This window comes from Anopheles merus, chromosome 3R, assembly GCF_017562075.2.
Source record: "Anopheles merus strain MAF chromosome 3R, AmerM5.1, whole genome shotgun sequence".
NCBI classification, from domain to species: Eukaryota; Metazoa; Arthropoda; class Insecta; order Diptera; family Culicidae; genus Anopheles; species Anopheles merus.
This window is the reverse complement of record NC_054084.1, coordinates 15784374-15797542: the sequence shown is the minus strand read 5'-3', so window position 1 is coordinate 15797542 and position 13169 is coordinate 15784374. Positions and strand designations below refer to the sequence as shown.

Genomic DNA, 13169 nt, shown 5'->3' with positions numbered 1-13169 from the left:
ACACCACACCACACTGCCTGCGAAACCCTCTGCGGTAGCTCAAACCATTCTAAAGACGACAACGGGAGGTTTACTTACTATATCTACAACAAAACAAACAAACAAAAACGAGTGGAAAACAAAATATATGCAATCCATCCCAGTTTACAAAGATAAAGAAAATTCGAATCTATCACAAAACTGTGACCGTTTGTTTGGGTGTTTTTTTGCAATCTAATCTATCTTTTAAATGTTAATTGAATATTGATAAATTGTCATGCTTATCTAAAACCATCGCCCGCACGTGTTAACAGGGTAAGTAAAGGTTGTTTAGTTTTTTTTCCATCTGGGTCACCAAGTCACTTTCTAACTCACTTTCGAACATGCACATAATTATCCACCGCCTCCAAGATGTTTTTCAACAGCTGTCAAATGATGTATTTGCATCAAAATAAAATTTGAATTATTAAACATGATTTTCAACACATCATAAAGAACTGTGTCAAACTCTATCCAGCTAAAGACGTGTTGAAAATCATGCTGAAGAAATTAAAAATTATGACGATGGAAATGAAATATCAGATTGATGTGGATTAGCATCTTGCATAACGTTTACATTCGAAACTGACTTGGAAAACCCTGCAATGCCGTTCACATTAGAAACTGACCCGAAACACAGTGTAAAATTTTTAATTTCTTAAGCATGATTTTCAACACTTCAATTGTCAACGGGTGATGCGATCATACCGGCAAACCCCGGTAAAAAAAATGATGGAAGCAGCCCGTTCAAGTGTTGAAAATCATGCTTAAGATATTAAAAATTATTATGATGGAAATGACATGTCAGATCGATGTGGAATAGAATCTTGCAGGCGGTGAATAAAAACGTTTATATTCGAAACTGACTTGGAAAACCCTGTATTGGAGTTTGCGTTTCTCTACGTTTTTACCCTACCCTACGACATGTTAGGGAAGTTGTATATTTAACTTATTTATTAAGGCCATATTGAAATTGCAAACAGTGTCCAGAACAAGATATCGATTCAGGGAAAACATTGAGAAAAAGTAAAAAAAAATGAATGTAAACAATTTAACTCTGTGTTAGTAGGGCATGTTGGAAAAAGTACAGGTTTGTTGACTTACATGCGTCATATTATTTTCTATTCCAACGTATTTTAGCAAGTATATCCAGCTGTCCGACAATTTTGTTGGTACTGGAGAGACATACGCACCTTTACGAGGAAGAAATGAAAATAATTAATATAAAGATGTAATAAGCAACCTTGTCCTATTACTTACCTTTTTTGGTTTGATTTATTTATGCACGATCGATTCCTTTTGAAAAGTTATGTTGTATTATTCTGTCCGTACCTATAGGGGAGATTTCTTTGAACACTTCAACTTTAAAAAGGGAAAGAAATGCCTCTTTGCTTGTGTTTTATGTAGCAGAAACGCGTTTATTCATGTTCCACTTCATAGAACCGAGTAAAATAAAAATTCAAGTATGGTGGTACAAACAAAAAATAGTTAACCAATCAGATGGATTATCGATCTACATGAAGGTATAACGTATGCTTATTGGACACGAAACACAATCACCCGACCCCGGAGTTCATAGATATAGCTGCAAACCCTGCACAGAAACAAGCAAAGAGACGCCGCCGCCGCCACACTACTACTTCTCCTCACACCACTCGTTCTCCTTGCGGACCTGCTCCTCCTCGGCCGGCGTGAAGTCGTTCTTGATGTTGAACGTTTTGCGAATCTCTTCCGGGGTTTTGCCCTTGATCATGTTAGCCACCGTTTTGCAGGTCACGTCCAGCAGCCCCTTGATGTCCAGATAGTTTGCGGCCAGGATCAGCTCGAACAGGGTGCCCTGGTCCACCTTCAGGAAGTCGGCATCCCACGAGCTGATGTCGTCGGTGCGCTTTTCCTTGCTGTCGTCGTCCTCGACCGGGATCGGATCATCCTTGTGGAAGGTGGCCCACTGTAGCACCTTGCGCAGGATGGCCGAGTTGACGTTCGGCAGCGGCACGACCTCATCGTCCCCCTCGTCCATGCCCAGATCCTCCAGCATCGTTTTGATGGTGCCGGAGCATTTGGCGATCTGTACGTCCGTGTCGAAAATCTCCCCGTCCGAAGACTGCAGCTTGATGGTAGGCATCTTGGATGTATGTGTTTTTGTATGTGCGTGCGTGCGTGCGTGTGTGTGTGTGTTTGGGCGAGATTATCGATTCCTAGGAAGCACTCTAAAAATACACAAAGAGCGAAAAACAAGGAAATGTTAGCGCACGTTTTTGGCACGCGATACGCGGAATTCCTAGCCGATTTTTACTTTCAATCGAAGTACAATGGCTGGAGCATTCCAGTAAGCAGAGAAAACAAGCGAAAAAGCCAAAATTACTTACCGTAAAACGCGCTGGTTGGAAAATTTTCTGCGTGTTTATGCTGAAGCGCTTTACGAGACGAAATGGGGCTTCAACACTAGCAGAAAACGGGTTGGGTCATACCAGGCGCAGATATCACTTTTGACAGCAGCAGAACACAGAGGGTTTCGAAATTAGAGGGCAAGATTTTTAGATCGATTTTGAACTGACGGTTATTAGAGACGGTCATACTATCATATATTGAAATTGGAGATCGATTGTTGAAAATGTGTAACTTGTTAAAATTCTATTACGGATCAATTCATTTGATTAAGCACTTTAATGCTGTGTTACATTTATTTTCATGTATAAGTGAAATACACATTGCATGCTTTGTATTTGTAACAAAACAAGCATCATTGTTTAGCATATTGGATAAATTTCATGAAATTCAAAGTTCAGAAATAGAATAAAATACTTACTTAACAGCAAAACTTTAAAAAAGAGGCCTAAACGAATGAGAACACCAACATTTTTGTCCCTAAAATATCACAGTCACAAACAATAATTTCACGTACAGCCAAGTACAGCTAACTAATATTAAGAGCTAAGTATCTCATTGTTAGGATGGCAGTATAATATCAATATCTAATGGATGATCTAATTTAAAAATGGAATATTTTTCCACTAGCTCTTCTTCCCTGCTGTATGATGCGGTTAGCAATGTTGCTAGAGGAAGAGACACGGAACGTCCCGAGATCACTGTCGTCCATGATTTCTAGCTAAATCGTTTCATAAAATAACCGACGATATTTTTAGTCAGACAACCAACAACACATTAAAAAAACGTCCGTCGGAGAAGCATTTCAATTTTCGGATTAAAGTAGTAACACCACACATCCGGAGTGGAGAGGTTGATTATGGAACCATTATACAGAGAGTAGAAAAAAATGTTAAAAAGAGAAAGAGAGGGAGAAAGAGAGAGAAAGAGAAAAAGTTATGATAGCGCAACTAGGAAATACAAAGTAGTAACAAATACAGGTCTCATTTAATATCAGTGTATTTAATGCACATAATAGTTGTTTTTTAGGATTCTTCCTTTTTCGTACGAATTAACTAAACAATCTGCAGCTGCATCGATGCTGATGCTGATGACTGACTAATTCCGCCATCGAATCCGTCTAGCTAGCACCTTCGTTTACTATCCTGTCAAACTGTCGGCTTAGTATCGATCACGATCGAGGCTAGGGTGAAGCTGGTGGCTTACATACAGCTCGACGAATTTCTTAACGTAGCACATTGCTATACAAATCTATCTTCAGTATCTGTGTTTTCCCATCTACTCACCATATCTAATTATCTTGAATTACTGCTAACCGGATAGTACACTAACGCAATGCGCTTCTGCTTTAGTAGCAAGATCACTTAAGGAACTCATAATGCATTAAAACCAATATGTCTGCACGCACACACTCTCTCTCGACGCAACGTTTTAGTGGAGCGTATTCGTTTGTTTTTGGGGGGGATTTTCTTTTTTCAACTGGAATATTGTATCAATATTTGTGTTGCATTACATTCTTTGACACATTTGCAAGCGTTAACAATTTATACGTTTGAGCTTTACAATCAACGAACGATCAAACCTGTGTGTATTACTCACGCACTAAGTACAGTGTATGATTATATGTTATTTTTGTTTTTCTCTCTTTCTTAAATCCAATCTACCAAAGTCGAAACATCTTACTGCTCCTGCTGCTGCTGCTGCTGCTGCTGCTCTGCTGCCTCTTCAAAGCAATGACCAATCACAGAGGGGAGTTTTGTATAACTTTTTTTTTCTTCTTCAAGTTACAATCTACTACTCACTAATCGTGTGGGGTAACTATAAAAACGGAATCTTTATAAACAAAACAAAAAAACAGGCGGGTAAATACAAACAAAAGTAGTAGCGATAAATAATCATCAAAACCAGAACGTAAAATGGGGAGAAAATTCGCTGCAAGAGAGCTGAATAGCTGCATCGTATGATTATTGTTAACAACAGTTTGGTTGGATCAAATACTGCACACAATCGTCTCGAATTGTGGAACAAAAAATGGACTGAATAACTTCTTAAAACAGAACCCGCCAGATCGGTTTTAAAATAACATGTTTTCTATTTCTACCATTCGTAATTATTACTTTAAAATTGGTTTCATATTTCTTCCTTGCAAATGATACTTGAATACTACAAAATTAAACATAATTCGTTACTAATTCAATTATACAAGTTTTTCCGAGTCAATTTTCAATATCTATAACGTTTTTCATTGATTGCGAGATGTTTTTCAATAGCTATCAAATGTTGTATTTACATCACAATAATGTTTCAGTTCGTCCATATGATTTTCAACACGTATCAAGCTGGATTGAGTTTGACAGTTTTTTGTAGTGAGTTAAAAATTATATGTAAGAATTTAAATTTTACTTTGATGCAATTACACCATTTGACAGCTGTTGAAAAACATATTGAAGGTGGTGAATAATGATTCATTTTGATGATGCACATTCAAAACTGACTTGGAAAACCCTGTAAAACAATAAATGAATGTTTTAGATGAAAGACTTTAAACAGCATAAAAACGGAAGGGTCGTTGTATTGTTGTTGTTCCTTGCTGACCAAACAATTAACCAGGAAAAAACTCATACACCCCAATAACGAAAAAAAAACATCGAATCTAAAACACTAAATAACAGGATAGTGTAATTTTGTGAGCTTAAAATTATGCTAAATAATACCAAAGAAGAAAAAAACACAATAAAACCCTATGGCAAAACATTAACGCGTTTTTTTTTATCGAGTTTTGCTCGTTTCACTTTTGACGTTCACACCTGTGTTCACACATCTGTTGAGCAAATCAATTCGTTGGGTTGGGGGAGAGAGACAGAGAGGGAAGGAAAACTAGGGAGCAGGGCCAATAATCAGCTTAAACAACTCGTTTCTGCTGCACACCAACGAACGCACCAAAAAGAGACGAGATAAGAGTCATATAAAAATGGAAAGAAACAAAAGAAAAACAAACAAACGTAAGAATAAACGTTACAATGCCAATTAATATACGAAAAAACAGGATGAGAGTGTATAAAATGTTGTTGAAAACATTGAAATAAAAATGCAATTTAGAAAAAAAGAAAGAGAACATGCAACCGAAACAAAACTAAATATAGTAAAAAAGAAAATTAGCTAAAACAAAGCATAACCCCATATATATATGTTTAACGCCGTTTTGTTTGCAAACATACGCCAAATACCAGCAGTAACCGGATGGTGGTTTACTATTTCACATAAAATTAGATCCCAAACTACTCAGTATGTTGATCGCATCGTTAGCTTCGTGTGCCGCATCGGAATGTTGCTGTCGCTGCACGGGGGTGTTGTAGTATTGGTGGTTTAGTGATTAGTTTATGTTCGTGTGAGAAATCGATGGCCAAAACGGGAGTTCGCCAGACGAAAAAGTAGTCGAAGTAGTAGTAGTAGTAGTAGTAGTTGTAGCAGTTGTAGTAGTTGGACAGTGGTCGGTGGCAATTGTTGTCGATAGTAATAGATTGTGGGGAAATTATAGCACAAGGCGGAAGAGAGTACGTGCGTGTGTATTGATTTGTTGGTTTTGTTTCAATTGTTGTTGTTGTTGTTGCGAGTTGAAAGAAAATTATGATTTGTTTGGACGTGTGACACCCAATACATACGGGACGTGTGACACCCAATAGTAAGAACAATTACACACAGTTGAATCACGCACAGACGCGGAGGTTTGGGTCAAAGGGGGTCGTGAAAAGGGGTCGTAGGTTACGTAGGTAAGCGCATGCATGCAAAAAATAGGGATACATTATTTAGATCACAATCAACGAAATCAACGGTTAATGGTAAGTAGATCATACAGGATAAGAAAACTAATCGTTACTCTTCTACTGGTGGCCTTTCTCTGGACGTACACACGCTATGCTGCACCAACAATTCACATTATTCATTAACATGGAATGTAATCTATGCGTCTGCCCACTGGATGATCTGCTTCAACTCTCTCTCTCTGTGTAAGGTTCAATAATTCAATATAATGCGACCCAATATATAGGCCCCTAGCGGTATAAAAACTGGCAGAAAATTTCTATCACCATTCATTCCTTAAACGGCCAGTCTTTAGGGACACCTCACTTGAGGGTAGCCTCATCTACGCTACACACGCTTCTGTTTTATGCACAATTATACAATTATTTTGCTTATTTTATGTTCCTGCTAAGAAAAAGTAAATTGCTACACCGTTTTCCTTTTTAAACTAAACGTTCCCATTTGACTAGACAAAGATAAATACCACCGTTATAGTAATAGGGGTTTAACCCATTAGTACACCTTTTTTCTAACAATAATCCCGAGACACTCACCAAACAAAACAAGAAAAAAACACGCTTACGGGCAAATGCGCATACCGCAAGCGAGGCACGACCGCATAATTTTTAATTACTGTACGCTTCTTCCTTCTAATGCTTATATACGTACCCTTAGGGGATGGGGAGTGTGAATGTGAGTGTGTTTATGTGTATTTATGAGTTAGTATTAGTACTAGTAGAACTATTTCATGCATTTTCTTTTACTTTTGCCAACCGCGGTTAATGAGAGATAGAGAGCAGAAGATGCTATGTTAAAATTCCTTACTCAACAACCCCCTCCTTTCTTCCTTTACTACAAAACACTAAAATGCATTTGTTCCCTACGAGTGTGAGTGGGTTTAGTTTTCACAAGCTCATCTGCTCTTATGCGCACACTACACGCGCAACGGATGCTTTTTAGTCGCGGTTTTTATAGCTTGCAAATATCGTGCTGCGATCGTCCGAAACGAGGCGTATACTTACGCGATTGATTGAATTCCTTCGGCCGGTACCGTCGGCGGGACCGCCGCGCGACGCACGATCATCGTCGTCGATGCACAGATCGGAATCGGAGTCCGAGCGACGCGTTGGCCCGTCCTACAATTGAATGAACGAATATTGTGGATGAAATGTTTACTAATAACGTAGCAATGGAGCTGTGTTTTTCTGTACACACCTGTGTTAGCTGTTCGGTGGTGGTAAGCAGACGAGCCAGCGGGCTCAAGCAAACGGGTAGCGTCTCGAGCAATGTTGGACGCGAGTGGGTTAGCAGGGGTTTCATGTACCTGAAAATTGGTATAAAATTAGTATTAGTAATAGTAAAAATTAAACCCAAACAAAACACATTCCTACCTTGAGTCGAAATTGCCCCACAGCCGAGCTAAAACGGCCTTTTCGTGGCCTCTCCTTGTGCCTCCCGGTGTGGTGGCACCCTCACTGTCGGGATTTTCCAAATCCTTTGCACATAAAGTAAACCAGAAACATTACTATTAAAGATAGCTGGAGATAGGCGTTTAAGCTCTCAAACAGCCAAACAGCAAACTAGTTTAACAATTCTAAATAAAAGCCCAAGGCTAACGGGTTTGGGGGAGTAATGAATACCAATTAAAACGTATGAAGAATGCGACTTTAGCAGTGATGAGTGGGTGATAAAACAATAGGTAAATGCATGATTATGTGTGTTTGCGGGGTAGATCATGAGTCGGGGTCTAAGTTCTCCGAAAACACAAAATAATACTAAAGAATCGTCTTTACTATTATCTAAGCCAAGTCTTTTTCTAACTAAATGTTCTTTCCAATACAACCTAACAAACTAATCTAATAAATAATACCAATTTAAACCTATTGCATACTACTTTTTAATTCAACTAGCACAATTTTGAAGGTAAAAATTTAATAAACGCCTCTTACCAGAGAACTTGCCCTCCTATTAACTTGCAGTTGGCTAAGGTTTAAACCAACGTCGATCGACTTTAAAATTAAACCAACCGAACAGGATTTGTGTGCCGAAATGTGCGCAAAAGCAATGATGGAGAAACATTTGTGTTGGATTAGTTTTTTATGTAGTTGCCGTTAGGGAATGGTGCAAATACGCTATTTCAAAACAAATAAATGGCAGGTGAAAGGTGAAAGGGGAAAGCGCAATGATCTACACCGACTGCTGTAAGCGACGCGTGACACTAGCCAAGCAACGCTTAATCGATAAAGATGGGAAGGAACATTCGAAAGAAGCGACGAAACCATGGAAACGCAAACACGCATAGGAGTAGGATTTTGAGGCAAGCAAAGTGCAACTGGATGAAAATCGGCCGATCGGATCGATTAACGAACGAAGCAAACGCGCACGCACGCATACAACAGTATTTGGGCGAGGAAGACAGGCATGCACACATATTAGAATATCATTCATCAACTCCACTAGCTAATGATCAAACAACGAACAACAATCCTAATGCGTTAGGACATGCTTCTTCTCTGTTTTCGTAACACATACCCCAGCTGTGTTCTCCATCGAATTGTACACCTTTTTTTTGGGTTGTGAGTGTTGGTAAGGGGGTGGTGGTAAGAGAACAGTGCGCCAGTGGTGTACATTGTTTATGGAAATAATAACGATTAAGAATTATTTTCGAGAGTAGTTGTTTTTCTCACGAATTTGCAACAAGCGGAGCGTTCGTTTTGATTCAGTGAGGTTTTTTTGTAAAATTAAAATAGGATTAGCACAACCAATATTTTAAAACAGATGCATTATTTAAGCCAGGATGGCTTCATGACCGTTTGTTATCACAGTGCAACACTAAAGTGCATTGGAAGATAAAAAGTTAATTTAAAAATTCATTTTGCTTTACTTACACTTCGGACGCCTTGGTAGGGTAGTACTTCTGTTTCGTCATCAACACCAACACTGAAAAGAGTCATCGAGACATTAGAAATGAATAGTACGCTTGACCCTACTGCAACATTATTGCTTACGGAATATTTAACCAGTTGAGCAGAAAGTTTGCTGCCCCACCCTGGATGATCACGGTCGTAATGACAATGAGCGACGTGGTCGTTAACATTGCCTGCCTTGCGTCGGAGACCGTGTTGCGAATCGCCAGTGCAAATGACATGGCACCTCGTAGGCCTGTGCGAAAGGAGCATAAAGTAAAGACTGTTAAAGACATTTCACTGCTCAATGAGGCAGTGCGTAAACGTGCGGGCAACGTACCGGCAAAGAACAGCATGTGCTGGAAGTTCCACGAAATCTTTGGCTTTCTAGCTATATTTAGTAGGGCTGACAGGGGATAAATATTTACAGCACGCCCTATAGCCGCACACATCTGTGGAAGGGTAGCACACATTAATATTGTATAGCCGCGCTCATAAAGCTGAAACACTTACAAAACCGGTAAAAATAAACAGCGGATCAAAGTGGTGCTTCGGGAAGGTGAACATGGACACGCCGATGTACGAGAAGATGAAGTTTTCGGCCAGGAAATTAAGCAGCTCAAATATTTGCTTCGTGCGCGTACGGGAATCATCGGACAGATTGTTGTACGTGTAGTGCGCTTGGCAGATGCCGCAGAACAGTACCGCGACCACTCCTGCGAATTAAAACATATAATAAACGGTAACTCTAGACGACCAAATAATCCCCTATCGCTACGCTTACCCGTTAGCTCGGCCGCTTCGGCGATTAAAAACGTACTGTACGACATCAGCACAAACAGGGCCGACTCGAGCAGCGGAAAGTCTCGTATCCGCGTGAACTTGGTCATCATTGCCGTCACGCAACCCATCGAGGCGCCGATCAGCAGCGAGAAGGCGAACACGCTGAAGAAATCGCCCAACGAGCGGAGAAACGCGTGCCCTTCAAACTCGCCGTTGCTCGAGTAATGTTCGCCATAGTTTTGGATAGCGCTGCACACGTAAAATATACAATAATTAGTCAAATTTGATTAATTAACAACAATCCTAATTCTACTCACCCACTTAGAACGATCGCAACGGCATCGTTCAGTACACTCTCGCCGAACACGAGCGCGTACAGATTCACGTCCACATGCATATCGCTAAAGATGGCCAATATCGTAAGCGGGTCGGTCGGTGAAATCAGTGCCCCGAAGTAAAGCGTATCCAGAAAGGTGAAGCTCGACTTGAGCTTCGGCATCAGCTGCACGAAACCGTACATCAGCGCACCGATCAAAAACGCCGACAGTGTGGTGCCGATGATGGCAAACATCAAAATAGCACCAAGGTTGCGGAAAAAGTATTTCTAAAATAATACAAAATTGTAATTCAATCAGTAATCCGCAGCCAAATCCTGCACAAAAACAACTCTAAACCGTACCCGCTTCAAGCTGTACCCGGCGTGGAAAATGATCGGCGGCAGGATGATGTTGAAGAACACTTCCGGATCAAAGGTGGCTTTCAGGTCGATCTCGTTCTCCTCCACATTGCCCAGCTCGCCCCGAAAGCTGTACGTGTACGTTTTGTTCGCCTTTACCGGCTGGTCGGAACCGTGCGGAAGATTGCCCGGAAACTTGAGCCACAGCGTGTCCGGTGGGAGGCTCTGGTTGAACTTGGCATCCGGTTCCGCTTCCACCGAAACGTGTATGATTGGCGTGGTGGTGCCGGCATAGCGGATGATGGCTCCCACGATGAGGCCTGTTGGTGGAGGAAGGGAAGAAAGGGAGAAAAAAACAAACAAAAAACAGTGCTTATCAAACAGTTACAACAATTTGCATAAAACATTTTTTTTTCTTCTTCACAAGCAATTACATATGAGCGCACATTGTCGTGGTTATATTATCACAGCCGGTTTCCCGTGAACTGCAGCTGGCGACGAAAAGTAAATATAGCAAGTACGTACATGACCATTAGAAGGCCATGCAGGGGAGGAACACACATCACACAGCCAACCATACAGTGTGTACTGCCGTTGCGCAAAACGCATTAGTCATTCGAGCCTCGCTGCCACCGCTTTGTATGTCCCCTTCCACTATCAGCGCTGTAAAATGATCCGTCCCCGTACAGCCGTACCATATGGGAACGCGCTGGGCGACGCACAGCCCGTACTATTGATTACAGACCGCGCGTTAATATTGGAATAATCCGATTTTCTTTCCGGTTCGCTCTCCTTCCTGTTTAGTTTCGTTGGTTTTTTCGTGTGCTTTTGATAACACTGCACCGTAACATTTCACGCCACTCACTGAAGCTAGGACAGAATTGGGAAGAGAGAGAAAAAAAAGGAAAAGGCCTGCTGGGAGACACTTTTCACTTACCGTAAATCACGGCCAGCCCCGTCTCATGGAGCCAGGAGACGCGCCGATGTTTGAACAGCCATATCGTTAGCACCGTCAAAGTTAGCAGGAAGGTGTAAAGCAACAGATTGAGCGAATCGATCTGATGGATTTTGTTTGCCTTCGCATCGAGCTCGATGTCGGTCGATTCGGCCGTAACGACCGCATCTAGCAGACACCATTGGGCGAGCACCAGCAGAACCACGGCGGGCAGGAACCGGTACCGGGAGCGCTGCTGGTGCATGGTGGCCGATTTCGTCGCACGCCGCCTAAACATTGCTGTACCCTCGCCCGGTTGGGCTATGTTGGCCCGGATCGGATCAGGCTCCCCGTGTGGATCCCCCGAACAGGCGGCGGACCGAGACACTTGGTATCGACTAGGTACTGCGAACGGTGTACGGTGATGGCAGGGAGCTGGATGGTTGCCGGTTCGATTTTACTTTTCTCGCGATTCTTCTCGAGCGTGAACTACACGGAATTGGGGGAATAACCCCGGGGCCAACGCAGAAAAGCACACCTTCAGCCGCTGCTGCTCTTCTCGCCTTTGTTATTCCGTTGTGGACTGCTCTTCCACTTCGTTTTGTTGATTATGGAATTGATTTTTTTTTTCTTTCGTCTTTTGTTATGACAGCCAGTAGTTTGACAGTTGGTTACTGCTGCTCGAACGCACGATGACAATGTGTTCGAGCAGTGCATGGTGCTCGAAAAAAAAAAACAATTTTTGAAACGTAATTTTGTTTCTAGTTTTTTTTACATGTTTCGCAATTTGTTAGTTTTTTTTCTGATATTTTTTTATTATTTCATTTCGATATATTTTTTATTATTTCATTTTGATATATTTTTATTTCACTTTTGTGTTGCAATGTATCAGTTTAGCTGACCGTACCATTCCACATGCAAACAACAGTGTGGTAGTAGCACTGGTGGTTTCATGGATCATGGAAGTTGTTTATGTGCGACATAATTTTGCTGCTTGGAAGTGTAGTTTTACCAGTTAAACTTATGTTTTACATCAAGAAACTTCCTTTAATGCGACCATCCATGAAAATGCAAAGGTAGGTTTGTTTACATCATCATTCTAGTAATGATTAGCGCGCCACAAGCGTTCTATTGTTTTGCATGTTGTTGGTATTTCGTAGGACGCGTTTAGGGTACACCTCAGCTTGGGCTTTACTTTGTGGATCGTCCTATGCTCGTCAGGATCCTGACGAACTTGGTTAGCTTTTCCTTCCGACGATCTTTGTAGTCCATGTCTCAGATGCAGGGTATAAGCCCTGGAGTCCTGGGTTACCAGCGCTAGCGGATCAAACACTACGCGGACCAAGTGACCGCGTGGGGCCCTGTTACCAACGGGGGTCCCGAGATCAGAATTCCCGCTCGTGAGTAAATTGTTGCGGATTCAGCCTTAATTCTCGAGTCTCCGACTTCCGCTCGACTCTTTAGTAGGCCTTGTATCCTTTGACCGTTTAGGGTCTTATCCCGCAGTATACCTCGATTGGTTGCTAGACAGCATTTGGAACCCCTACTCAATTCCCATTTGGCTTCACATGTGTGTCTGTACTTTTTGTAATTACCGAAAATTAGCCAAAAGTGGTGGTAATTGATTGTAGCAATTAATTTGGAAATGTTCCTGCTGCTGCAT

At 41.4% G+C, this 13169-nt stretch overlaps 2 protein-coding genes across 8 annotated transcripts; both read right to left on the bottom strand.

Annotated features, from left to right (window-relative positions):
* Window positions 1-1410: 1410 nt before the first annotated feature.
* On the bottom strand, window positions 1411-2497 carry LOC121596001 (S-phase kinase-associated protein 1-like). Its single transcript, XM_041920550.1, has 2 exons — window positions 2388-2497; window positions 1411-2228 (listed from the first exon to the last, which is right to left on the bottom strand). Exon 2 carries the CDS (start codon window positions 2141-2143, stop codon window positions 1655-1657), a length of 489 nt encoding a protein of 162 aa, XP_041776484.1. The 5' UTR covers window positions 2144-2228; window positions 2388-2497; the 3' UTR covers window positions 1411-1654.
* Window positions 2498-2764: 267 nt separating this feature from the next.
* On the bottom strand, window positions 2765-12121 carry LOC121596000 (sodium/hydrogen exchanger 7). Of its 7 annotated transcripts, none has more exons than XM_041920549.1 (14): window positions 11510-11959; window positions 10576-10892; window positions 10214-10500; window positions 9898-10145; window positions 9627-9829; window positions 9454-9565; window positions 9216-9369; window positions 9096-9147; window positions 8740-8769; window positions 8157-8216; window positions 7599-7702; window positions 7423-7531; window positions 7230-7343; window positions 2765-3127 (listed from the first exon to the last, which is right to left on the bottom strand). In XM_041920549.1, the coding sequence occupies exons 1-14, from the start codon at window positions 11802-11804 to the stop codon at window positions 3011-3013; spliced, it is 2202 nt and encodes a 733-aa protein (XP_041776483.1). In that variant the 5' UTR covers window positions 11805-11959; the 3' UTR covers window positions 2765-3010. The 7 variants fall into 7 exon arrangements, with proteins under 7 accessions (XP_041776483.1, XP_041776476.1, XP_041776478.1 ...); XM_041920546.1 differs by lacking the exon at window positions 2765-3127 and adding an exon at window positions 4963-5326 and having other exon boundaries at window positions 11510-12121; XM_041920547.1 differs by lacking the exon at window positions 2765-3127 and adding an exon at window positions 4963-5323 and having other exon boundaries at window positions 11510-12121.
* Window positions 12122-13169: the final 1048 nt, after the last annotated feature.

What these genes read in the sequence shown, in the direction of transcription:
- LOC121596001 (XM_041920550.1), bottom strand. Translation starts at nt 2,143, where the DNA reads ATGCCTACCATCAAGCTGCAGTCTTCGGACGGGGAGATTTTCGACACG.
- LOC121596000 (XM_041920549.1), bottom strand. Translation starts at nt 11,804, where the DNA reads ATGTTTAGGCGGCGTGCGACGAAATCGGCCACCATGCACCAGCAGCGC. An exon ending in CGAAGCGGCCGAGCTAACGG is followed by an intron (nt 9,830 to 9,897) that starts GTAAGCGTAGCG and finishes TTTAATTCGCAG; the next exon opens with GAGTGGTCGCGGTACTGTTC. An exon ending in CCTACCAAGGCGTCCGAAGT is followed by an intron (nt 8,770 to 9,095) that starts GTAAGTAAAGCA and finishes CCCAAAAAAAAG; the next exon opens with GTGTACAATTCGATGGAGAA.